Here is a 26,173-nt window from a genome sequence, read left to right as displayed (position 1 = left end):
TAACAGGAATACAAAGGAAACGGTAGACATCTCTTTATTTGTGGACATTTTTACAACTTAAAAAGTAAAATTAAGTATCTGATTGTGACTGATTTTCCACCCTGGGTGGCGGATCTCATTTCTTTTTCCAAAACTTTCTGTAATCGTCCAATTTAAAGTCGTCTTCGAAACGTGTCTCCTCTTTGGGTTTAAGCTTGGTGGTGCTCCGTTTCCGCAAGCGGGCTCTCCTTTCGGCATCAGGGAGGGTGTTGATGTCCACAGGTATCTGAAAACAGAATTATGCATACATAGAAACTTGTCAACACCCCTAGAATCACCATGTTTCCCCCGCAGGGAGGGTCTTGTTCCTTTTACCAGCTCTAGAAACTCAGCAGGGATACCCTTACTGAGGCAAGCACCTTGGGGTGCTACTGAAAGAGAAGCATTTAATGCCTGCTGCTTCAAATGTTAAGTCTGCAGCTTGTGGAAAAGACACTGAGAAATCCCTTTAGAAACCAAAAGACTATTCTGTTATTAAGTTACTAGTCCTGGCGTGCAATCAATTCAGCACCCTCATGGATGATCAGAATCAATGCCCGCGGTTTTCAAGCTGTATGCAGCTTCTTGGACGCATATGGTAGATGATTTGCAACGTTCAAAAGGTTTTCCTTGAACAGTTTACACACCTCTAGTGATCTTCTCTTGCAGTGTGTGAAGATGTATCCTGGTGTCTGGACTTTACTGACTCTTAATTTTTATTTATCACACTACAGTCATACCTCGGTTTAAGTACGCCTCGGTTTGAGTATTTTCAGTTTAAGTACTCCGCGGACCCACCTTGAACGGATTAATCCACTTTCCATTACTTTCAGTGGGAAAGCTCGCTTCAGCTTAAGTACGCTTCAGGTTAAGTACGGACTTCCAGAACCAATTACACTCATACCTCGGGTTAAGTACGCTTCAGGTTGAGTACTCCGTGGACCCGCCTGGAATGGATTAATCCCCTTTCCATTACTTTCAATGGGAAAGCTCGCTTCAGGTTAAGTACAGACTTCCAGAACCAATTGTGTTCTTAAACCAAGGTACCACTGTATTCAGTTTCATTTGTGATATATAGCTGTGTTTTGCTCTTACCTAGTTTTGAGGAATTTTAATGGAATTTTCCTATTATTTTAATGTAAAATGCTTAGAGGTTTTTTATATTATGTGGTATACTTTTTAAATCAACAATTCTCAAAGATTTACACACAATAATTGTAACAGCCCCACAAATCTGACCAGTGTCCTGCCCTAATGGAACCTGATAAACTTGTGTCTGGACTGTTCAGAATGCTAGTGGGAGGAATCAAATGGCTTAATGTTCCCTCCAGGCAAAAATTGTTTCCTACACGTAAGGAAAAAACTAGCATGTCAGAAGGGAGCAGAGGCCAGAAACCTTCCCCTTGACATGCTAATAATTTTCTATGTGTGGGGAATTATTTTTGCAAGGAGAAGCCTAGAATACAAAGTGTTTACCACCATAGTGGGCATCCAATATATTTCAGGTCAAACGCAGGACCTATTAGTCCCGGGATTCTTAAATGCATTTTGGGAAGTATGTATCTGCTGCTCTCTCAGACACCTGGAAGACCTTTTCTTTCTCCAAGCAAAAAACTAGATTTGCCCAGGTCTTTGGTAGAAGCTGAATTACGGTAATCTGCCAGTCATTTGTTTTCCTTATAGCTTGCTGCCTATCTGTACCTTACTGAATTGCAGACACTTGTTTGTCTCTTGTATAATAATAATAATAATAATTTATTATTTATACCCTGCCCATCTGGCTGGGTTTCCCCAGCCACTCTGGGCAGCTTACAACAGAATATAAAAATACAATAATCTATTCAATATTAAAAGCTTCCCTAAACAGGGGGTGCCTTCAGATGTCTTCTAAAATAATAATAAAATAATAATAATAATAATAATAATAATAATAATAATGCTTCTGTTTTGTATATATGGCATTGCCAAGACTACAACACAGACCTCAGTTACGAACACATAAAGGTTATACACAACCGTAACTGGCTATAATAAAATGCATGAACTAATACAGAATGAATAATGCAATTTCTGTTATAATGTACGTAGGAACAACCTCTGTCAGAGGGGAGGGCACAATCCCAAACTTAAAGTGTTAATAAGGGTCACAGTCCAAACGAATAAGATAAGGGACTGTGACCCTTATTAACACTTTAAGTTTGGGATTGTGCCCTCCCCTCTGACAGAGGTTGTTCCTACGTACATTATAACAGAAATTGCCTTATTCATTCTGTATTAGTTCATGCATTTTATTATAGCCAGTTACGGTTGTGTATAACCTATATGGCGTTGCCTGCATACTGTTTAATGTTCTGCACGGTGAGAACAGGATGCTGGGCTCGATGGGCCATTGGTCTGATCCTGCTTCTTATGTTCTGGTTGTATTTAATGTTCTGTCCTGCTGCTGGGACCGTCTCATAAACAGGGGGACTATAAATTGAATGCATATTAAACGGCAACTCTAACCGAAAGGATCTGCCTTGGCTCCTTGTAACGGATATAGAACGTAGAACCGTCAGGCCTGACCAGCAACACTGGATAGAGCCGGGCATACTTCTGCCGGGCCATGCAAGCGATGGATGTCCGGTTGGAGTTGGGATGCTGGGTGGATGTGTGGAGGCCAGAAGTCCTGGGAAGGAGTCCGGAGAAGGCTTCTAACCGCAAAGCCCTGAAACCGATTCAGAGAAGAACTTGTAAAATCCATGCAAAAACTGACACACTCAGAGACTCTTTAAGAACCATATATACCCTGTTTCCCCTTTTTTAATACGTAGTCATAAAGTACGCCATGGCAGGGTTTTTAAGCATTTGAGAAATATAAGACACTAGTGTCATTCAGCCCGTTAAATAAACGGGCGCTAGAACATACTGGTATGTGAGAGGAGCGGCGGGGCCACGGCCTTCCCTCCCTTTAGCAGTGGGCGCTCCACTGAGCCCAGCTGTAGTAGCGCGGACACAGGGACTGGATGCAGAGACACTTGCACTTTATTATATAGGATACCCCGAAAATAAGCCATACTTGCGCGCCGCGGAAACCAACCCCCACAGGCACCTCCACTCACAGAGTCACTCCATGCGGCCGGCACTGCAGGAGCGCGATCAGCTGTGAAGCGGCGCTCCAAGAGCTCCGCTTAACAGCTGATCACGCTCCCGCCTTGCTGGCTGCATCCCTGTGCTCTGCCTTCTCGTCCACCGCCGTCCCTGCCGCTTCCGTGGTTGCCGCTACCACTGGGCTCACTGCTTCTTCCTTGCCTGGCCCGACCAAGGAGCTCGGAGCGCCCTGCAGCAGCGGGCGGAGGGCCTGAGCCAGCGGCCTCCGCCTGGCCCAGCCAAGGATGCCTGCCGCCCGGAACCGGTGGCTGCTGCAGCGCCGAGCACTCAAGAGAGCCCAGCAGCGCCCTGAGCCGTAAAAACCATACCGGTAATAAAAAAATAAGACATCCCACCAAAAGTAAGCCACCCTGTGTTGTTGTGTGGGTTTTTTTTGAGGAAAAAAAGTTACAAGGCGGTGTCTTAAAAAAGGGGAAACGGTACATACCAGAAACAACAACAAAAAGTTATCTCCGAGTAGAACTCAACTCTGATAAGAAAAATACTGTGATTTAGTAAACAGGCAGTTTGGCTTGGCACCATAAGGAACATGAAATCTATATAAGATTTCAGTGTCTCTGGCGTCTCAGCTTTCGTTTTAAAATGCAGCGAGTTGCTAGCTCTTAAGAATGCTAGTCCAGGTTGCAGGAGGAGGAGGGTGTGTAGAAAGCCAGAAAATATTGTAATGCCATCAAATACTGATGAGATGATAACTACAGAAGGGGGTGGGTGGGTGGGTAGATGCCTCTTTTATATAAGCTGTACTCTCTCCCCCCCCCATCCCTCTTTATTTAATTAATTAAATTTACTGTCATTCTGGGATTACAATATGAATATATCTTACGATACGTGTATCTTACAAAACAGATGCAAGCGGACTTTGGATTTGGGGTTGCAGGGTGTCTTCGGATAGAATTTGGTACCTATGGGTAAGGCACAGCTTTGTCACAATTTAGTTCCTCTCTCCACTGAAAGCAAGTTGTACTCATTCAGCCTCTCATGCAGGATTGTCATGAAGGTTACCGAAATAATAGGTTGTTTTTTTTATAAAAAAAAAGTACCCTGGAAAAATATATAAGCTACAATGTGAATTAATACCTAGCCCTGGGGTAGCCTCTATCAGCTGGCTACCGACTTATTAATTATTATTATTATTATTATTATTATTATTATTATTATTATTGAATGTGCTTTCCAGGCACCTGGCTGGCATTTTCAGGTGATGATTCAGTAACAAGAAAGGGGGGCAATTTCTATTCATATATATTAAAAGCCCTCGGAGGACACAGCTTTGAAAATTTAATCCTGGCTCTGAAGCTGGTTCCAATACCTATCCGAATTCACTCTGGCTCATTTGTTTGAAGAAACAAGAGGAAAACAAACCTCAGCCTCTTTTTCCCCTAAGAGGGTTCTTAGATCCTGGGATCAAACATGTGCAAATGAACTGCTGTTTTAGTCAGATTAACACCTGTGCAGCACTTAATTATTCTCTATTTATCATTTTATTTATTAAAATTCTATACAGCCCTTCATCCGAGGAACACTGGGTGATTTACTATATAAAAACACCAAAATACATACCGCAGCAACAAACGAAAACAGTAAGGCCTCTGCACAGTTTTAAAGGCCATGGCTTGTTTAATTAGCCAAAGGCCTGGGAGAAGAGGTATGTTCTTGCCTGGCATATAAAGATATGTAATGAAGGCGCCAGGCAAGCCTCTCTGGGGAGAGCATTCTGAAAAATGGGGAGCCACCACAGAAAAGGCCCTGGTTCTTGTGTTGCCACCCTCTGGACTTCTCATGGAGGAGGTACAGGAAGAAGGGCCTCAGATGATGAGTGCAGGGTCCAGATTGGTTCATAGCATAAGAAAAGCATAAGAAGAGACCTGCTTTGTTAGGCCAGTGTCCCATCTAATCCAGAATCTGCCAACCAAATGCCCATTGGAAACCCACAAGCAGGCCCAGAGTGCAAGAACACACTTCCCTCCTGCTATTTCCATGCGTTTCTGTATGCTCTGGCACTCGTCACGGTTTCTCATTGCACTAGAAGCAGTTTAGTCCTGCTGGCCACATGACCCAGAAAAGCTGTCTGTGGACAAACACTGGCTCCCTTCGGCCCGAAAGCGGAGATGAGTGCCGCAACCCCATAGTCAAATCTAGGGGTCCTTTACCTTTTAGGTAAAGGTAAAGGGACCTCTGACCATTAGGTCCAGTCGTGACCGACTCTGGGGTAGCGGCGCTCATCTCGCTTTATTGGCTGAGGGAGCCTGCGTACAGCTTCCAGGTCATGTAAGCCGCTTCTGCCGAACCAGAGCAGCGCACGGAAACGGCGTTTACCTTCCCGTCGGAGCGGTACCTATTTATCTACTTGCACTTTGACGTGTGTGAGGGACAGAAGCTACAGGCAGGTCCCTCCCATCTTAAGTACCAGTTCGTCTCCCAGCGCTAGTGCAAGTGGGGAGGGGGATACCTCCAGCGGCGACTCAGGAAGTGGTGACCGAGGCTCAGGCAAGGTAGCGGAGCCCATGCCCAGTGTGGGAAGGGAAGTGGGAAGCAAGGGAAGAAGGCCGATCCCGCCGACCCCGGAATTGCGCAGGAAACGACGGGGGCGGAGATTCAGTATCCCTAGACTACTTTGCTGGAAGAAAACGCGCGAATCTCCATTCGGAGGTTCTGACCCCTAACTGACAACATGTACATAGTACTGCTCTGCACTGTAAATAATCAGCACTAAATAAAAGAATGAAAAGACAACGCTTTGAGGAGTCGTTACTCTAGAGTAGCCGCTACCGCGCCTGTGACAACGTGCTTTTGAAGTGCTAGGTTGGTAGGAGCAGGGACTGAGCAACGGGAGCTCACCCCGTCGCAGGGATCTGAACCGCCGACCTTCTGATCGGCAAGCCCTAGGCTCTGTGGTTTAACCCACAGCGCCACCCGCGTCCAGCAAAAGGTTTTCAGAAAAAGGTTTTCGGAAGCATGCATGAGACTGCAGGCTTACTGTTGATCTACTGAAAAACAATGTACTTTCATGGAATATGTACAAGGATGGAAGAAGCACTGCGGAAAGGGGCCATATCAGTTCTAGATCGTGGACAGCACAAGGCACAATGATCCCACTAAATAAGAAGAGGTATACCTTAAAGTCCTGATTACAGTCGTCATTCTGAGCTCATGCACAGTCCCTGAAGCCTAGCAAACGAACGCCAATCTCCAGCGATTCCGAGGCAAAGGATTCAGCTTTCACGATGAGCAAAGACTGCAACGATCTTTACGGAACATCACCCAAGGGGCCACAGCTGCTCTTTATGGCAACGACTGAAGGGAGAAATGTTTATTCTTATTTGACAAGTTTATATATCGCTTAATTAATGAAAATATGAATCAGAGTAGGAAGGGAATATAAAATACTTATTAAATATAGAGATTTAGCAGAGATAGCTAAAAAGAGACAGTCTAGAACAGGCAGCAGTAAACCTCTGAACAACAGGTGGGAGGAAACATCTAGCATATGGCCTCCCGTCAAAACCATCGCATTCCAAAAGCATCTGATCCTGCAAGGCAGTTCTTATGCTGTTAGCAATCAAGATACTTTGGGTCTTCTCACGGTGCTTTGGAATCACAGCCTGGGTGCCTTCCGAATGCCCAGCACTTCCCCCTTCAAAGCCTGGGTGGGGTTTTTCTCCTGGATCGAGGGATGGAAGTATTTGCAGAGGCAAAGCATGCAGCTGCCACTGCAAGTGCTTGCAGCGACTGGAGCCCAAATCACAGAATTGTAGAATCGGAAGGAATCCCCCCCCCGATCATTTTAAGCCCAACCACCTGCAATGCAGGTAGTACAATGGATAGAATAGGCAGATATACAGAAATGCACACTACTGGAGAGGGAAAATGCAGGAAAATGAGACGAGACGTGAGCATCAGGTCAGACATCAAACAAGACCATGCCTCCCCCCCTCCACAAATGGTTTGGCCCTCTGAACCACTGATTTCCCCCCTAATTTGCGAGAATGGTTCGCCCCCAATCTCAACTGCTTCCCTCCCCCCCATTAGGTCCAACAATGGTTTGGCTCCGCCTTGCTCTCCCCGCGCCTCCGCCTGCAGATGGTTCGATCCTCGCTGTTTCCCAGACTTGCCTTCACGCGCCACCAAAACTCCGGCTCCCTCTTTCTGAATGGTTTGACCTACTGAGACGACTTTAAACCCTCCCCCTCCCCCCCGCTACTCTGTACCCAATGGATTGCTCCTCCTTACAGGCTCCGAAGAGTCCCGCTCACGCGACCCGGCGCTCTTGGAACCCTTCCTTTCCTTGCGTCATCACCCAGCGACATCGCGAAACTCGGCGCGGGCGGACTATGGAGAGGGCGTCGTCGCGGCGATGACGTGGGCGAGGTCCGAGTAAAGGGGCGGGGTTTGCTCTCGGCGGCGGCAGGGCCCGGCCCTGCCCCGGCCCGCCCTTCTTGAGTCACCATTCGGGGGAAACGGCTCCGCTCCCTCTCCCCATGCGCTGGCGGCGCTTCCTCTGCCGCGCGCTGTCAGGTGAGTGCGGCGCGCGGTTTTCGGCCTCCCCCTCCCCGCACGCGCCCCAACCGTTGGCCTCAAAGGTGTTTCACCGAAAGCTTCCCCTCCTGCTCCCGCGACCCTTCGCCTTGGTTCCTGCCTCCGCTCTCGCTCCCCGGCGCTTCGCGGGCGTTGCCCCTCAGCCGCCTCCTCTCCCCTCTTTAAAGCCTCCTTGGTGTCGGGGTTGCTTGCCGGCTGGGCCTTGCTGTCGGGCACTCCAATCCCTTTTCATCCCCGGTGTCACTCCTAAAGAGTTCCCCGCCCGCCTTCCTCCTTGCGGTCCTTTTTGGAGAGCTCCGCGCAGCTGCTCCCGCCGCTTTCCTGCCCCGCTGCAAGGACTTTGCTGCTGCTGCTGCAAAAAAAACCTTCTCTCCTCTCCCTGCTTTTGCACTATCACTTTCAACACGTCTTCCCACCCCCCCCCCCACCCTGTGTTGTTATCTTTCTTTTCTGGACCGCTTTCTATTCCTAAGGGGGGGAAATCTCAGCGGTTTGCAGCTTACATTAAATCATCAAATAAAACAACCCAGAATAAAAACATTACTGAAGAAAGTAAAGTGCAGTATACATTCAAAGCAACATAATTAACAGGAAACTTAAGATATCTTAAATATTTCAAAATAAAACAATGCAAAATGCACATTTTGAACCGCGTAATTAGCAAGAAGATTCAGGGGTGAGGGCGCCTCTCCCTGCTTGCATTTTGCCCTGTTAGCCAAAGTCACTCCTGGTTTTAGAGTTCAGATCGGCCCCAAGATTTTCCCATGGAAACCATCACTTAAAAACAGAATGAAAGTGGTATTTAAATATTTGAAATAACAGACCAAGGGAGAGGCTTCCTTGTCAAATCTGCTCCTCTGCGTGACATTGCATCTCCTTACCCCTAATACTATTCAGGGAGCAAAGAAAAGTTGTGATGAATTGGTTTATAATATTTATGGCAGCAGGATTTGGAAGTAATTGGAGGCATGGACTCTGCCCCTGACAGCTTTCAGAATGGTCTTGGTTACTGGTCAGAGTTTTGAAATTACAGTGGTACCTCTACTTATGAATTTAATGCGTTCCGAACGCACATTTGTAAGTCGAAAAAAATTGTAAGTTGGATCCCATAGGAATGCATTGGGAGAAAAAATTCATAAGTTGAAGCAACCCTATCTAAAAATCCGTAAGTAGAAAAAATCCTATCTAAACCGAATCCAAGATGGCGGGCGGAGCTCCATTCATAAGTAGAAACATTCGTAAGTAGAGTTATTCGTAAGTAGAGGTACCACTGTAATTGAAGAAGAAGAAACAATCTCCCTGCCAGATGTCCAGAGGAATTATTGTGTACGTGGTTTCTCCTTAAACAGAGGTTCTGCTATGTATAGCACAAATAATGAAAATGAAACTGCTAAGGGGTGTGGAATTAACAGAATCCAATGTACGAAATTGGCATATGCTCAAAGTAGCTCATAATAAACTCGATTCTGGAAGCTAACAACACCAAAAGTCTTCCCCCCACAGAGGTGAATCTGCATATTAATTTATCTTCTGAAGGTTTGTGTATCTGCAGTTATCTTCAAGAAATCACATAGAAGTTTAGAATACTTAGTGCCCATTTCAAACTTAACTGAGTGAAGTATCTTATGCATGCCGTTGGTGGTTAATACTCACGTGTCTGGTGATTTGAGCAGGATGACTTTTATTTCCATATACATAACTCCATTAAGCACTGCATGAAAACAACTGAAGCAGGAAATGTCCAATTACTGCTGCCCTCTGCTGGGGAATACACACACGCCCTGCTCCGCTAGTAGCTAGTTCATAGCTTATAAACGTGTGCAGCCTTTGTAAGCTGGAACAAATTTATTACTAGAGCCTTGGCTGTGTGCCACTGGGAGCTAGTTCAAGTAGAAAAACAGCCAAGTTTTCACTGCTTCTTAATTTACTTAAATGTGTAGTCTTCACTGTCCTGATCTTTACACAACTTCTAAACGCTTAACAGTTTTGTGTATAACTAGAGAACTGATTATTTGGCTGTTTGCTTCAAATTGGTATAGAGTTGGCTTTCATCTCTCAGTTCCTTTGTTTCCCTCATTCTCAGCCCTCCTGTCTGCCAGGGATATAACTAATCATGTATGACTTATGAATCTTCACATTGCACCATTTGGCTTTTGGGGTTCCTGGCCACTTAGCCTTCTAAGATCTCGAAGCCTTACCAACATGCAACCCTTCATGTGTGTTTCCCCCCCCCCCCCTTCAGCCAGGCTTCTTTTTCTTCACTTGCATCAGATGTGAAGCATTCCATAACTGATTATTATTGCCTCCTCTTTTCACAGTTGGAATGTTTGTGAATATTCCATTATGTCACTGTAACTCAGCCAGTGGCTGAGATTGAAGATGAAAGAGAAAAGCTGGCAGAAAGGCAATAAGGTAGATTTCCAGCCAGATTTGTTAGTAATAATGACTAGGCAACTGAGTCCAGCACCACACAGAGTGTTACTGTGGGTTGTTATTTCCACTGCAGTTTTTGAGCAGGCAATAAATGGCTAGAGTCCTTTCTGAGCAGCAGGATAGACTCCTGTTGTGTCTTGCTTCTTCCATACCTTTTACCAATGAAAGATCGCCCAAAGAAGAACTGAGAGTCTTTTGTCTTCCATGCCTTCCATTCATCAGGATTTGGTTTGTCTTCTCGCCTGTGTTTGGATAACTAGGTTTAGCCAGCCAGTTATGGAAACGTCCAGCAGTGTTCTTGAGTGGCTTAGCTGTGAGGTGACAGGAAGAGATTATTGCTTGCTGTGGAGGGAGCATCTAATTACAAAAGCATCTCTTGGGTATGCTGGGCAGTATGAATACATAAGGACGGCACCTTCTCATGCGTTGTAAGTTTAAAACCATTGAATTTATCCTTTTTTGCCGTGTTTTGCCTTCACCGTTTCCAGCTTCCCTTAGAAAGCCACGAGGACTAGAAACCTACTGCTTAAAATCAGGGTAGGGGGAAATCTAAAGAATCTTTTCTAGATGGAGGATAGAGAGGAATGTGTGTAGAAAGTAGCCAATTATACTAAGCCTGGATAGCTCAGTGGGTTAGAGCGTGGTCCTGATAACACCAAGGTTGCAGGTTTGATCCCCATATGGAACAGATGTTTTGAGACTACAATTCCCATCATCTCTGACCACTGGTCCTGCTAGCTAGGTATCATGGGAGTTGTAGGCCAAAACATCTGGAGGGCCGAGGTTAGAATCATAGAATCATAGAGTTGGAAGAGACCACAAGGGCCATCCAGTCCAATCCCCTGCCAAGCAGAAAACACCATCAAAGCATTCTTGACATATGCCTGTCAAGCCTCTGCTTAAAGACCTCCAAAGAAGGGGACTCTACCACACTCCTTGGTAGCAAATTCCACTGCCGAACAGCTCTTACTCTCAGCAAGTTCTTCCTAATGTTTAGGTGGAATCTTCTTTCTTGAAGTTTGAATCCATTGCTCCGTGTCCGCTTCTCTGGAGCAGCAGAAAACAAAATTTCTCCCTCCTCTATATGACATCCTTTTATATATTTGAACATGGCTATCATATCACCCCTTAACCTTCTCTTCTCCAGGCTAAACATACCCAGCTCCCTAAGCCGTTCCTCATAAAGCATTGTTTCCAGGCCTTTGGCCATCTTGGTTGCCCTCTTCTGGACACGTTCCAGCTTGTCAGTATCCTTCTTGAACTGTGGTGCCCAGAACTGGACACAGTACTCCAGGTGAGGTCTGACCAGAGCAGAATACAGTTGGTACCATTACTTCCCTTGATCTAGATCAGGCATCCCCAGACTTCGGCCCTCCAGATGTTTTGGACTACAATTCCCATCTTCCCCGACCACTGGTCCTGTTAGCTAGGAATCATGGGAGTTGTAGGCCAAAACATCTGGAGGGCCGCAGTTTGGGGATGCCTGATCTAGATGCTATACTCCTATTGATGCAGCCCAGAATTGCATTGGCTTTTGAGGTTGAGGAAGCCTGGACTAGATGATCCTCAGGATCCCTTCCAACTCTACACACTTGCTGCCTCTGGTGTATCCCACTACTCGCATGTGCCCACTCCAGGCCTGTACAGAGCTTGTCTGAAGCCTGGGGCAGGAGACACGGGGCATTCTTGGCATGGCATCATAAGTCCATCAGTCCCCTGGCAGGGTTTCTCAGTTGGCTTAGCCTTCTGCAGGCCACTGCAAGTGTACCCGGCTGCTGCTGCTGTTAAGCATTTGGGAGTTGGGAAATCCTTGCTGAAATCATACAGAGATATACCAGGCCTTCCTGCAATTAACTTCTTCACAAGCCTGATTCTGATGCGCTGTTTTCCTGTTACAAGATCAAAGAGGAGCAAAGTCCTTCAGAAGGCCAGTGGTGGTCTGTTGCAAATTGAGTTTCAAAATAGCCATTGGTTCTTGTCATTTGGCTTTAACCTTTCAACCAGCGAATGTGCTTTTTTTGCCGCCCTTTGGCCCCACGTTATGAAATTCTGGGGAAGGTGCACTTTACAAAAAGGACAAGGCTATAAATAGGACTGGTGATTAGAAGTGCCTAATCACGCAACCTTTCTTGAGGCTAGAATGAGAACCACCCTCTAATCTTCTTTTCTCCCAATGCCAAGCTGCTCTGTCTTTTCTTCCTCTAAGCTTGCGTGATGCCCAGAACGTGCTTTGTTGATCTCTTCCTATGTTTATATTGTGCCTTCTTTGCTGTCCTTCCAGTGTAATCTATGAGGAAGGCCGTAGCTTGGTGGTAGAACATCTGCCTTGCATGCAGAAGGTCTCAGATTCAACTTCCAGGTAGGGCTGGAAGAGACCCCTGCCTGAAACTCTGCCAGTCAGTGTAGACAGTACTGAGCTGGACGGGTCAATTTCGCAATCTCCACCCAAAATTCTTGCTATCTTCCCATCCATTTCCCCTTTCTCTCTGTCACTTCCTAGAACATTTGCGGAAATGTGGGTCTTGGAAGCAGCTTGGATGAATTTATTCATAGAATCATAGAATCATAGAGTTGGAAGAGACCACAAGGGCCATCCAGTCCAACCCCCTGCCAAGCAGGAAACACCATCAAAGCATTCTTGACATATGCCTGTCAAGCCTCTGCTTAAAGACCTCCAAAGAAGGAGACTCCACCACACTCCTTGGTAGCAAATTCCACTGTTGAACAGCTCTTACTGTCAGGAAGTTCTTCCTAATGTTGAGGTGGAATCTTCTTTCTTGAAGCTTGAATCCATTGCTCCGTGTCCGCTTCTCTGGGGCAGCAGAAAACAACCATTCTCCCTCCTCTATATGACATCCTTTTATAACTTTGAACGTGGCTATGATATCACCCTTTAACCTTCTCTTCTCCAGGCTAAACATACCCAGCTCCCTAAGCCGTTCCTCATAAGGCATCGTTTCCAGGCCTTTGACCATTTTGGTTGCCCTCCTCTGGACACCTTCCAGCTTGTCAGTATCCTTCTTGAACTGTGGTGCCCAGAACTGGACACAGTACTCCAGGTGAGGTCTGACCGGAGCAGAATACAGTGGTACTATTACTTCCCTTGATCTAGATGCTATACTCCTATTGATGCAGCCCAGAATTGCATTGGCTTTTTTAGCTGCTGCATCACACTGCTGACTCATGTCAAGTCTGTGGTCTACCAAGACTCCTAGATCCTTTTCACATGTACTGCTCTCAAGCCAGTCTGCATTGTGTTGGACTTGTGGCAGGGAAGCATCCTACACTGGTTATCTGCAGAAATTCTGGCCTCTTGGGACAAGCTCTTGGCGGCGGAATGCTCGGAGTCCAGCTTTTTGTGGGAAAGGGTGGTTGTCACTTTGGCTGTGGAGAAAATCTTCTGCACATCTCGTGGGGAGGTGTTGTGTGAGGCAAGCTGAGGATTGGAAAGCTGATTGGGAAGGTTGCCATATTTTAAAAGTTGTTGAGCTTCCCCCCCCCCCCCCGCCCCTCAAGAAGGAGCCTTCAGTTGTGCAAGGCTTTTAAGGTGCACAGAGAGCCTCAGATGCCCAGCGCAATTGTGGGGAATTGTGACTACATTTATATCCCACCATTCCTCCAAAGAGCTCAAGGTGGCACACGAACCACTCCCTCTCTCTCCATTTGATCTTCACAACAACCCCGTGAGGTAGGTTAGGCTGAGAGAGACTGACCCAAGGCCACCCAGGGAGCTTCATGGCTAAGTGGGGATTTGAACCCTGATCTCTCGGGTTCAGCACTCGCCTAACTACCACCCTATGGCGTCCGACACAGCACTGCACATTTATTTGTATATTATCTCTGATCCTGAAGATGGAGAGGAGGACTGGGGCTTGTTTTGCATGGTGCTTAGACCAATCTTCTGATGCGCTTCTAGAATACTTCTCCACCTCACAGGTGGGTGGGTGGGTGCGGGATAGAGCAAGAGACTGCCTTTGGCCTTGTGCTGCATTTTGGAGACACAGCATGAGATCTCCCTGTACCTGGGAAGCAAGCACATCTGGCAAAGGGCTGGAACAGAACCTTTCTCCCTGCTGTGCTAGATTTCTGTTTCCCAGGGAATTGGGTTATGTTTTCGTTGTTGCTGCTGCTTTTAAATGTGGAGGAGAGCTTAAAATTATAGTTCTACCACCTTCAGTCTGAAGTGTTGCAGTCAATTCTATCGTCTCTGACTTTCCTCAGTAGCCAAAACAGGGATGACAGTGTATTTGGGGGGGGGGGCAGGGACCCCAGGACATTGAGACTGTCTTGTCCCTGATAAATAAGGACAGTTGAGCAGTGTGTAAGTCGGACCTTTGTGGGTACCGTTTCTCACTTGTGATTCTAAATGAAAATACAGTGTTTATTGTAGGTTTGTGTGTGTGTTTAAGAGAATGCTTTCCCCCGGCTGTGGAAAAAGCGGGGTGGAAATATTATAAATAATTTGACAAATAGATATGCATTCAATTAAAACTCCTTTCCGACGGCAGCGTTTGCTTTGAAGCCGAAGGTGCGCTCCGCGGAGTTAAGCTCAGGGTGTGGCTGAATCTTTTAAGCTATGAAAAGCAGGAGGAGGGAGTGTGGAGGAAACCACAGGAGGTGATTAGGGATTTGGGGGGGGGCGGTGGCTTCTCATTGGCTGTCTCAAGGTGAAAGAGCTGGAAATTAGTAAGACTTTAGGCGCTCACAAATAAGACAGGTGTTCTACCTGCGCTGCCCTTTCCCTGTGTCGTCAGGATCGATCTGTTGGTCACTCAAAAAAAAAGAACAGGACAAAGAAGCAAAACTCTATCAGGGATTTTTAGGAGGACCCCCAGAAAAGCAAAAAGGTAAGATGTGAGAAAAACACTGGGAGTGCTGGCGTGGTGTGGATGTCTGCAGCTGCTACCCAAAAGACAGCAGCATCTGACTCACTTTCATTCACCTTTGTCTGGCTTCTGAGTAAAGGGCCAATTTGAAGTTTAAAAAACAGAATTCTTAAAAAAATAAAAAATCCAGGACGATGGGGGTTGAGGCAACTGCTTCCTCTTTTCTATAGCTTTGATCTCAAGCGACAAAAAAGATTGAGGATGTGGAGCTTACCCTTTAAGAGGAATTGCTAACACATTTGCTTGTGGGTTAAACAAAATTAGGAAAGATTACCCAGGAAAGGATGTGATAGAGGTCTATAAAAGTATGTTTGGTGTGCTAAAATGGGAAAGAGAGAAGCTCTAGCTGATGGGAATTGTAGTCCAAAATATCTGGAGGGCACCAGGTTGGGAAAGACTGTGTTAAAACAGATATTCCATATTGTGGTAGCTGTTGAGTCTTAGTTCGATTTGCTGAATGTTGTTTGTGGTGAGGTTGTCTTTCTGTTCTGGAAGCGTTAGGGCGGCTGTGTGCAGTTAAATGCATATTAAACTTCAGCAAATGGGTGAAAAGGCAGCTAACGCCTCTTTCTCTGTGACAGTGGGAAGAGAGTTAACATGCCAAGGGCAGAGTCCCACTCTGATTCTCTGCAGTCTGTGATCGGAGCCCCCATGCCCCAATCTGAATTTTGTGCTTAGGAAATTGACATTCTGCTATAAGAGTATATTGTGCCTGTTACTTAATGCTGCCACGTTCTGCTTCTAGGTTGCAAGCTATAAAAAAATACAGAGTGGGGTAACTGTGCTGGTCTGTTGTCGCAAAAGCAACAGAGTCTTGTGGTGCCTTAAGGACTAACAGATTTTTATTGCGGCATATGCTGGTCTTGAATCCATGAAAGCTTGCGTTGTAATAAACTTGTTAAGACTTTACGGTGTAATGAGGCTCGTAGTAATGCCTGTACAATGAGAGATGTGCTCATACAGCAATTTTAAAAAATTGGTTGGCAAAAAGGCCCAATCCCAGTTTTCACTCGGGCAGTATACAGCATTACCTCTGGTTAAGAAATTTTTTTCTTCCGCAGGTCCGTTCTTAACCTGAAATTGCTCTTAACCTGAAGCACCACTTTAACTAATGGGGCCGCCCGCTGCCGCTGTGCAGCCGGAGCACAATTTCTGTTCTCATCCTGAAGCAAAGTTCTTAACCCGAGGTACTATTTCTGGGTTAGCGGAGTCTGTAACCTGAAGTGTTTGTAACCAGAGGTACCACTGTACATGTATCTAAAGCACATTGCACACCTCATCCTGGGGACTGTAGTTTATCCCCACAGTTTGAAGTCCAGCTCCATTTACAAACCACAGTTCCTATGATAGTTTGTCAGGGGAATATGTTTAAAATTGCTTTAAAATTATGGCAAGCATGCAGTTTTCCAAGGGAAACCTCTCTTGCCCTCATCCTCCAGCTACAATATGTGGAAAACGATGCTAACCTACCTCACAGGGTGGTTGTTAAGATATCAAGCTGGAATATGCTGCCCCCCCCCAAGAGCTCTTTGGGGAGGAAGAGTAGGATATTAGATGCAATCTAGAATTTAGTGTTCAAAGGCTCAATTTATCCACAGTGTTGACTTTACTCCCGATGGCACACTCTTCCATTGTCTCTCAAGGCAGACAGATTCCAACAAAATGAGTGCCCTTGGGCAAATCCTTTTCCTGAGCCTTAGCTTCCCATCTGTAAAATGGTACTAATGCTGTAATCTGTTTCCCAGGGTTTTTGTAGTGAAGCGAGGGGGTGGCAACAAAGCATTGGAAATGCTAGATAAAAATATCCAGTTTGTTCGCAAGGCAGAAAGCAGCACTGTGAGGTTGTTGTTGTTTTGCTTTCCGACTTCAGCTTTGCATGGAGAATGCACTGGATGGGCATTCTTTATGGCTGAATCGTTCAGGCTAATACACTTTGACTTTAAGCTCCATCAGCTAAGCTATAGCTCTTGGGACATCTGTGTTTCCTTTAAAAATGCACCAGGTAAGCAAAGGGCTGTAGAGCATGGATGGATAGTACAATGGCAAATTAAGAGCATGAACACAGTCTCTATCTGCTCAGTCATTTCGCCCCTGGGTGCCACCAGTTGTGGGGGGATCATGTTGGCATCTGGCTAGCCACTGTGAGATTAGAAGGACAGATGAGATAGGTCTTTGTTCTGGTGCAGCAGCCAGGCTCTTACATTCTTGAGCTCCTATATTTTCCGGACTGAGAGTTGCCTTCCGAAATGAGTTGTATGTGCATGTGTGAGAGAGCAAGACCATCTCACCTCTTTTCCATGCCCTACCCTTGGTTGTGTTTTCAGATGCTAACTGTTCCGGTCAGAACATACCTCTCAATCTTCCCATGTCTCTATGCCTCCACCCTCCCCTTTTTGCTCCTGCCCTGAATATGAAGTTTGGTGGTTGCTAAGCATGAGAATAGGTCTGAGGGGAGGGCAGGGGTTGGAGTACTGGCTGCTGAGGTCCCAAAGGCACTGGTGGGCTCTCCAAAGCTGGATAACATGTTGATATTCCCCAAAGCAGTTCCTAGGAAGATGGCCAGGGTTGGGTGGGGAAAATCTCCCCAGTATTCAAAATATATTACTTTCCCCTCCCTCTGCATTGACTGCAGCTGGTGGGAGCTGTAGCGCTGAAACACCCAGAGAGCACCAGGTTGGGGGAAGCTGGTTTAGGTGGTACCTCTTTAGAAGGGTTGTCTGTTGTGCAGAAGAACTTAGACATGGAGAGATGTGAGGCGTTATAATAAATCATCGATTATTATTACCATGCACTTATCTTTAATAAATGATGATTATGATGATTACTAGTGTAATTCAGCCCGTTGAATAAACGGGCGCTAGAACATCCCGGGGTTCGGAGAAGCACTTGCGCAACGCTTCTCCGAACCCCGGGACCTGTCCTTGTTGTCGGCGGCAGGGGGACAGGAACGAAGGAGGAGAAAGCAGCCCTTTCTCCTCCTTCCTTCCTCTCCCCCAGCTGCCGATAGGAAGGAGACATCCCGGGGTTCGGAGAAGCGCTTGCGGGATCTCTCCTTGCTGGACGCACACACACGCTCTCCCCCCCCCCTGCCAACGCTCAGTTCGGCTGGGAGCAGCGGTTGGCGGCCACAGGGAAACGGTAGGTGGGGAGGTGGGGAGAGCGTGTGTGTGTGCGTGCAGTCTCTGCATCCAATCCCTGTGTCCGTGGGGCACATGCGCAGTAGCGCGGACACAGGGACACAGGGAATCTGGACGCAGAGACACTTGCACTTTATTATATAGGATACCCCAACCACTGGGTTTCCCCAACCCCAGCAGCTTCCAAAAAAATACAGCTTCAAACATTGAAAGCTTCTCAAAACAGAGCTGCCTTCAGATGTCCACGGAAAATTATATAGTTGTTTAACTCTTTGACATCTCTGAGGGGAGGACATTCCACAGGGTGGGTGCAACTACCGAGAAGGCCCTCTGCCTGGTTCCCTGTATCTTTACTTCTCGCAGTGAGGGAACCGCCAGAAGGCCCTCAGAACTGGACCTCAGTGTTGAGGCTTAATGACGGGGTAGGGACGCTCCTTCAGGTATATAGGGCCAAGGCCGTTTAGGGCTTTAAAGGTCAACACTAACACTTTGAATTGTGCTTGGAAACATACGGGGAGCCAAAGTAGATCCAGTGTTATATAGTCCTGGCAGCCGCTCCCAATCACCAGTCTGGCAGCTGCGTTCTGGAGTAGTTGTAGCTTCCGAGTCACTTTCAAAGGTAGACCCACGCAGAGCGCTTTTATAATCCCACATTTCTACATAATCATTCGGGGAGGCTACAGGAATACATAAGAGGGTAATAAGAGCCTGCAGGATAAGGGCAATGGCCCACCTAGTCCAGCAACCTTTTCTCACAATGGCCAACCAAGATGCGCGTAGGAAGCCACAAGCACATGAGCGCTGTCCCCTCCTGTGGTTTCCAGCAACTGGTATTCAAAAGCATGGCCGTCTCTGACCATGGAGACAGCTTAGCCATCATGGTTGATAGCCCCTGATAGCCTTGTCCACCAGGAATGAGTCCAGTCCTCTTTTGAAGCCATCCAAGATGGTGGCCGTTGCCTAGTTCCCTAGTTTATTGGCTTCTTTTCTCTGTCCTGGATCTTTTAACCTTCAGCTTCCTTGGATGTCCACAAGTTCTAGTGCTATGCATCCATAAGCAATCTCCCAAGTAACCGAAAGCATACATTTCTAACGATGAAACAACTTCCCTGCAGTTATGACGGGACCAAGGCCAGTTGTCCTGAGCGGGCCGTCCGGTGCGGGGAAAAGCACCCTGCTGAAGAGACTCCTGAAGGATTATGAGAACGTCTTCGGCTTCAGCGTCTCCCGTGAGTGAGTTCATTTCTGCTGGGCTGGTGGTGAAGCAGTGTGTTCACATCAGGGTTGTCCCAAGGAAGACTGGCAGGTCCTCGAGCTTTGCCCCCCATAGTAAGCCAGCGCTTACTATGATTAGTTTTAAGGTAATGTATATACCTGGGACCCAGGTGGCGCTGTGGGTTAAACCACTGAGCCTAGGGCTTGCTGATCAGAAGGTCGGCAGTTCGAATCCCTGTGACGGGGTGAGCTCCCGTTGCTTGGTCCCAGCTCCTGCCAACCTAGCAGTTCGAAAGCACATCAAAATGCAAGTAGATAAATAGGAACTGCTACAGCAGGAAGGTAAACGGCGTTTCCATGTGCTGCTCTGGTTTGCCAGAAGCGGCTTTGTCATGCTGGCCACATGACCTGGAAGCTATACGCCGGCTCCCTCGGCCAATAATGCGAGATGAGCGCCACAACCCCAGAGTCGGTCACGACTGGACCTAATGGTCAGGGGTCCCTTTACCTTTAATATATATACCGCTTTGTGCTTCAGAGGAAGCTTCTCTGATCCCTCCAAAGCAGGAATTGCAGCTGAAGAATCCCTGGCAGATGGCCATCCAACCTCTGTTTAAAAATCTCCGCTGAAAAGAGCCCACCACCTTCTCCTTTGAAGCTCTCTTGCCTGTTTGTCTGCTTTAAAAAGTGGGGCAGAGGAACTAGCAACGTCAGTCCCTTGGCCTGGCAGTTTGTATTTTTAAAAGAAGTCAAAGCCTTCAGTTAAACAGAGAGAAGGCTCTTTCGATCATTGCAGGGGCCATAGAGGGAGAGGCACGTTCCTTTCTTTTTTGGGTTTCCCAACCACTTGGCGAAACATGCAACGTGTGTTAATGGTGCGTTTTTAAAAATATTTATTGCTTGCAGATACCACAAGGCAACCGAGACCCGGAGAAGTGAATGGAAAAGGTCAGTGCCCAGGTCCTAGTCACCACCGTCACAGGAAACGGGAGATTAGCAAAAGCGTTCCTCTAACGAAACGACTGGTTCTAGGCTGGTTAGGGGTGGGGCTGGGTGGGTTAGGCCTACCAGAGGTTGCGGTTGCCACAATGGAATGTCTAGGTGCCGTCCCCCCCCCCCCACACACACACATGGGATGATGATGATTTTCATTTCTATACCACTTTATATTTCAGAGAACAAATCTCAAAACGGTTTGCAACACATTGAAACCTCAAATAAAACAACCCAGAATAAAACAGATATATTAGATCCTTCTCTAAGTGACATTTTGCTTCCCCCAGTCGCCAACCCGCCACCCAGAGATCTCCGTGTGGTCGCAATTGGACCCATGCCCAGTCGCAAAATGCGCCTGGCTAATTTCTAACACTGCTTGGGGTGCGGCGTCTCTGGGGGCAGGTGTGCATGCACTAACAAAATTGGCATGTAGAAACCTCATTTTCCTCTCCCCCTCATCCCCCACAGATTACCATTTTGTGACCAGGGAAGAGATGCAGAAGCAAATTGACGCTGGAGGGTTCATTGAAAATGCAGAATTTTCTGGGAACTTGTACGGAACAAGGTATGTGATTTGGGTTGGGCAGGAATAGTTGTCAGATTTTGCTCTTTTGTTCTTCTTTGCTACCCTGTTTTCAATTTCGGCAACCACAATGGCTAGAAACAAAACAAGAAACTATGAATTTCAACAACAAAAAGGGACCCGAGTGTCCTGAACATAGGACACCCCCCCCCCCATTGCTGTTGCCCGTTTTTCCACCTTCCTAGTGAAAGTAGATTGTCCGGAGGGGCACAATGAACCTTGAAACCAGTGTTTTTGTTGGACAAGATGGATATTCACAGCTTGTCCAAACTGAGGGTGATGGGAATCTGATTGGCTTTGGAGACATCTCACATGCGTCAAATGCTGCGTCATGGCTTGTCCCCAGTGGGTTGAGACAGAAAGCAAAGATTGTGACTGTGAGCTGTGACTGGGCCTCTTCCTGACAAAAGAAAATCCCCCTGTCTGAAGCTCCACCCAAGGGTCATCTAATTTCTGAGGACCTTTCATAGTACTAGTTACAGGTAGGTAGCCGTGTTGGTCTGACGCAGTCAAAACAAAAGGAAAAAAAAATCCTTCCAGTAGCGCCTTAGAGACCAACTAGGTTTGTCATAGGTATGAGCTTTCGTGGGCATGCAGTGTATCTGAAGAAGTGTGCAGGCACACGAAAGCTCATACCTATGACAAACCTAGTTGGTCTCTTAAGGTGCTACTGGAAGGATTTTTTTTAAAAAAAAATTGAGGACCTTTACCAGCCTTCCCCAACTTGATGCCCAACAGATGTTTTGGACTACAATTCCCATCAGCGCAGCAAGATGGAGAAGGCTGCCCTGCACTGATGGTGAAAAGAACCAGATTTTATTATTTGGAGCTAAAGCTTTAGAGTTAAACTAGCGTCGTGAGAAAGAGAGTAAGCTGTGAACAGGATCTCCCACCCATTACCCCACCTTCCATATGTTTATTCCTGCACTACTACTTCTCCTTCTTCTCCTCCTTCTCCTTCTCCTCCTCCTTCTCCTCCTCCTCCTTCTTGCATTTATATCCTGCCTTATTCTTCAAAGAGCTCCTTCCCCATCCCATTTAATCCCCATTAGAATGTAATGTAGGTGAGGCTGATCATTGCAGCCAGATGTCCTTGAGACTCTTAGAGGTGGTTGAAACACACCAACGAGCTCAAGGTGCTGATCCTCAAAGCTGCCTCTTTTGTTGCGAGACCGTTCTTGGATTTTTTTTTTAAAAAAAGGCACCTCCACTTTGTGATCATTAACCACCTTCTCTCCCTCCCTCCCTCCCTCCCTCTCAGCAAAGCAGCTATCCAGGCTGTGCAAGCGCAGAACCAGATCTGCGTTTTGGACATAGACATGCAGGGTGTGAAGAACATCAAGAGAACTGACCTTAATCCCATCTACATCTCTGTCCAAGCCCCGTCCATAGAAGTCTTGGTGAGTGTGGCTTGGGGGTGAGCTACAGTTCTCTGCAACTGATACCTGGTTGGGAGTCGGCAACAGGGTGCCCTCCAAACTGCAACTCCCGCCATCTTTTAGTGTTGCCAACGCTAGCGGGGGCTGATGGGAGCTGGAGTCCCAACAGCATTTGGCAGGCACTGCAGTGGTGACCCCCGATGTGATGTAAAGTCCGCGTGCACAGAGTTTTACGTAGTAAAATAAGCAACAACTAAAGGTAAAGGGGCCCCTGACCATCAGGTCCAGTCGTGTCCGACTCTGGGGTTGCGGCACTCATCTCGCTCTATAGGCCGAGGGAGCCGGCGTTTGTCCGCAGACAGCTTCCGGGTCATGTGGCCAGCATGACAAAGCTGTTTCTGGCGAACCAGAGCAGCACACGGAAACGCCGTTTACCTTCCCGCCGGAGCGGTCCCTATTTATCTACTTGCACTTTGATGTGCTTTCGAACTGCTAGGTGGGCAGGAGCTGGGACCGAGCAACAGGAGCTCACCCCGTTGCAGGGATTCAAACTGCCGACCTTCTGATCAGCAAGCCCTAGACTCTGTGGTTTAACCCACAGCGCCACCTGGGTCCAAGCAACAATTCCAAAATCCACATTTGGCCATCACCTTTTCTAGGGCCAAGCGAAGCGTCACTGAATAGCAACCACGCTCTTGAGCTCCACAGAACTCTGCATCAGGCTGAACGTTAAGTGAAGCAGGGCACTCAGCCTAATAGTAGGGCCGGCTCTGAATTCTGGTTTTATATCCTAATACGAATTCTGTGAGAAAGGCAAAATGCGGTGAGGGCCGCTGTCTTGGGTAGCTTTCGTAGGCTGTTAAATTAATCCACAGTGGCCACTGATTTAAGACAGTGAAATGGGACTTCCTTGTCTGTGGGCTTCTAAAGACCACTGGACACTGGAAGCCAATAATGGGGGAGTCGGCTGCCTCCGTGCCCTGCTTGCAAGGTTCCTGGAAGCATCGGGCAGGCCACTGATGTAAACAGAAGGCAGGACCAAAGTGCACCACATGGCATTTAAGCAGCGGCTCCGTGGCACTGTTTCTTCCCTGCCTAAGACCTAGAGGGATTTGTGCCAACACGGAGCCCTGAGAGGTGAGAAGAATGGACCCACCCCGTTCATTATAAGGGTATAAATTTCGTTCTTGTTCCTCCCCCTTTGGAAACCTTTAGGAAAAAAGGTTACGGGACCGACAGACGGAAACGGAGGATAGTTTACAGAAGCGGCTGAACGCAGCTCGCATCGATATGGAACTTAGTGAGTACACTAGAGTTTGGTGTGCATGTGCATTGTTGTCCTAGTCTGGCGTCCTGTTTGTGTGCTTCCCACCAGCATCCGTGGTTAACCAATGTGGGAAATTGGATGTTCGTCTAGATGGGCCTTTAGCCTGAACCAGCGGCGCTCATATACGATGGAGAGAGATTGCAAGAGGGAGAGTAATGAAGGCATGAGGGCGGAGTTGAGCTGTGTTTGGTGGATAGGGGCCTTTTGTGCCCCAGATCCCCCCTCCCCTCCCCTCCCCTGTACATTTTTACGGGATCTGCTGGAGGGGAATGGGGGGTGCCTTGCAAGGGCTTAACATCTTAACACAGGTCCACCGGAAGTGGTTTGGAATTGTCTTACTAGGCAACAGCAGTGCCTTTCCTCTGGAAAATGCCAAATGGTGAAAGCAGTCCATGGCAGCTGGCAGCAAGAAGTCAGTCTCCGATTCACAAAGAGGCAGAATCTATATTGCCCAGTGTCTGGGGAAAGGGCCCTTCTGGGATGCTGAACTGGCTTAGTCACTTTTGTTATTGCATCTGGAAGGGAGCAAAGACAGGAAAGGGTCTGTCTGGTTTGCCTGTCTCTGATCTTCTGACTTCTGGTTTAATGGTGTGTGTGTGTGTGTGCATTTCAATTTGCCAGGTAAGGAGCCTGGGCTTTTCGACTTGATCATCATTAACAATGATTTGGAAGAAGCATATACCGAGCTGAAAAATATTCTTGCAGTGGTAAGCTATTTCACTTCTTCGGAACACAGTTCTCTGTCTGAATTGTACGGATATTTCCTGGGTCATGGAATGATCCGTTTTCTTGCATCTGATGAAGTGGGCTACAGCCCACTAAATCTTTTGTACATTAGGTATTTAAGGTGCCACAAGATTCTCTTCTGTTTTAGCTGCCAGAGACAAACACTGCCTACTCCTTTGGAAAGGGTTTCCTTGTCTCAGCTCATGGCTCACTTGCTTTAAAGTCCTGTGTCAGGTTCTCCACCCCTTCACCACCCAACCCAACACCCTTCCTCCTTCGCAGTGCCTATTTTCTCTGCAGGGCCGGCCAGCAGCTTCCTTTAGCTTGAAGCATGTGATGGCTGCAGTATGTTATGCTTCTCCCTATTTTATGTCCCTTGACCAAAGTGATAAAGGCATTTGAACATTTATTATATATTATTTATTATTATTAAAATAGTACTGCCTATACCTACAAGTCTCAGGGCAGTAGGCAATTTACAGCATAAAATCACAATATAAAAACACAACATACATAATAAAAGTAAGAACAAGTACAACCCAATTATCCCGCTCCTCCCCAACCAATTTTTAAAAGGCATTGGATGTCAATTAGCCTAGTTGAAGAGAAACGTTTTCACCTGGCACCTAAAGATGTATAATGAAGGGGCCAGACAAACCTTTCTGGGGAGAGCATTTCACAAACGGGGAGCCACCGCAGAAAAGGCCCGTTCTCGTGTTGCCACCCTCCGGACCTCTCTTGGAGGAGGCACATGGAGAAAGGCCTCAGAAGATGATGTCGGTGTAGGTTCATACAAATCCCCGTGTAACCATTTCTCCTCGTTCTCCTCATAGGAAATCCAGAAGGCGCAGGGATCCAAGAAATCATGAATAGCCGCTGGAACCTTTGCAGACCATTCCTGATGTCTTTTTGCTGCTTGTGAATTAGAAACAGACACGCACACATTCCCTTTTAGCCTGATAACGGAATTCTTTTAGGGCACTTTCTATTAAAGAAGAAAATATCAAACCCAGTCTTTGTGCGTTTTCATACTTTCCGTGTGTAATTTAGGCAAGCTTTCCAAGTCTGCCGAGATGCTTATGCTGCAGCATGGACCACTACTGTACTCTGAAAATAGTAGCAAAGATTGGTGTCCCACAATGGCTATGTTCTGCCTCCACTTTCAGAGGCAGCAATGCTTCCGAATTCCTCTTGCCAGGAATCATAGGTGAGCAGAGTGCTTCCCACAGGCATCTGGCTGGCTGCTGTGAGATCAGGATGCTGGGCTAGGTGGGTCACTGACCACCTTATCCAGCAGGCCGGCGTTTATTTTCATATGTTTGCCCTTAATGGACTTTAGAGCAGAAAAGCTTTGCCTTGCATGATCCAGGCAGTAACGTCTGGCGTGGGCAGGCAATTTTGTGCTTAGACAACGCTGAGTACTATAACAAGTCAGTCATAAGAAGGCTGTTCCACATCGTAGGACAGGAGCTAAAAGGGGAATTCTGCTAATTGATCTATCAGCAAGCGCCATCAAATGCCGCCTCTTGTGCCAAGATCTCCTTGAAGTCGCCCCAGCTAAGTAAGTTATTTTTAGCAAACTTCGGACTCTTTCAGTGTCTTGCACTAATTGAAAACGACAGTTTCAGCACCAGGGTGATGCAGCACAAAGGAAGAAGAAAGCCAGCTGGGGGTTGGCAGTCTGACTCGGCACTTTAGGTGCTGTGGGGAGTAAGGGGAGGCAGATGCCAGTGTCCAAAATAGACGGGGAAGACCCAAGGGAGTGGTTGGCTTGACGCCGCTGACCT

The 26,173-nt window shown here is 47.1% G+C and overlaps 2 protein-coding genes across 9 annotated transcripts; one reads left to right on the top strand and one right to left on the bottom strand.

The window, feature by feature from the left end:
• Positions 1-18: 18 nt before the first annotated feature.
• Positions 19-9,655, bottom strand: MRPL55 (mitochondrial ribosomal protein L55). Of its 3 annotated transcripts, none has more exons than XM_035129954.3 (4): positions 9,358-9,655; positions 6,284-6,462; positions 2,524-2,725; positions 19-265 (listed from the first exon to the last, which is right to left on the bottom strand). In XM_035129954.3, the coding sequence occupies exons 2-4, from the start codon at positions 6,307-6,309 to the stop codon at positions 116-118; spliced, it is 378 nt and encodes a 125-aa protein (XP_034985845.1). In that variant the 5' UTR covers positions 6,310-6,462; positions 9,358-9,655; the 3' UTR covers positions 19-115. The 3 variants fall into 3 exon arrangements, with proteins under 3 accessions (XP_034985845.1, XP_088510397.1, XP_034985844.1); XM_088654271.1 differs by lacking the exon at positions 9,358-9,655 and adding an exon at positions 7,281-7,473; XM_035129953.3 differs by lacking the exon at positions 9,358-9,655 and adding an exon at positions 7,399-7,473.
• On the top strand, positions 7,541-25,398 carry GUK1 (guanylate kinase 1). Of its 6 annotated transcripts, none has more exons than XM_088654266.1 (9): positions 7,541-7,683; positions 12,419-12,496; positions 19,276-19,389; positions 20,282-20,323; positions 20,840-20,936; positions 22,216-22,354; positions 23,549-23,633; positions 24,282-24,367; positions 25,220-25,398. In XM_088654266.1, exons 3-9 carry the CDS (start codon positions 19,278-19,280, stop codon positions 25,253-25,255), a joined length of 597 nt encoding a protein of 198 aa, XP_088510392.1. In that variant the 5' UTR covers positions 7,541-7,683; positions 12,419-12,496; positions 19,276-19,277; the 3' UTR covers positions 25,256-25,398. The 6 variants fall into 6 exon arrangements, with proteins under 6 accessions (XP_088510392.1, XP_088510394.1, XP_088510393.1 ...); XM_088654268.1 differs by having other exon boundaries at positions 19,276-19,393; XM_088654267.1 differs by lacking the exon at positions 12,419-12,496 and adding an exon at positions 10,023-10,116.
• The last annotated feature ends 775 nt before the right edge of the window (positions 25,399-26,173 follow it).

This window comes from Zootoca vivipara, chromosome 11 (assembly GCF_965207765.1).
Source record: "Zootoca vivipara chromosome 11, rZooViv2.hap1.1, whole genome shotgun sequence".
Classification (NCBI taxonomy): domain Eukaryota; kingdom Metazoa; phylum Chordata; class Lepidosauria; order Squamata; family Lacertidae; genus Zootoca; species Zootoca vivipara.
Note: the sequence above shows the minus strand (reverse complement) of the source record. Positions and strands in the feature narration are given on the sequence as shown.

Excerpts from the sequence above, each read along its gene's own strand:
- MRPL55 (XM_035129954.3), bottom strand. The coding sequence starts at position 6,309 with ATGACGACTGTAATCAGGACTTTAAG. Across the intron at positions 2,726-6,283 it reads ACTGTAATCAGGACTTTAAG|GGCTTTGCGGTTAGAAGCCT; the intron begins GTATACCTCTTC and ends AATCGGTTTCAG. Across the intron at positions 266-2,523 it reads AGCCAAGGCAGATCCTTTCG|ATACCTGTGGACATCAACAC; the intron begins GTTAGAGTTGCC and ends TTCTGTTTTCAG.
- GUK1 (XM_035129952.3), top strand. The coding sequence starts at position 7,647 with ATGCGCTGGCGGCGCTTCCTCTGCCGCGCGCTGTCAG. Across the intron at positions 20,324-20,839 it reads CGGAGAAGTGAATGGAAAAG|ATTACCATTTTGTGACCAGG; the intron begins GTCAGTGCCCAG and ends CATCCCCCACAG. Across the intron at positions 23,634-24,281 it reads TCGCATCGATATGGAACTTA|GTAAGGAGCCTGGGCTTTTC; the intron begins GTGAGTACACTA and ends TCAATTTGCCAG.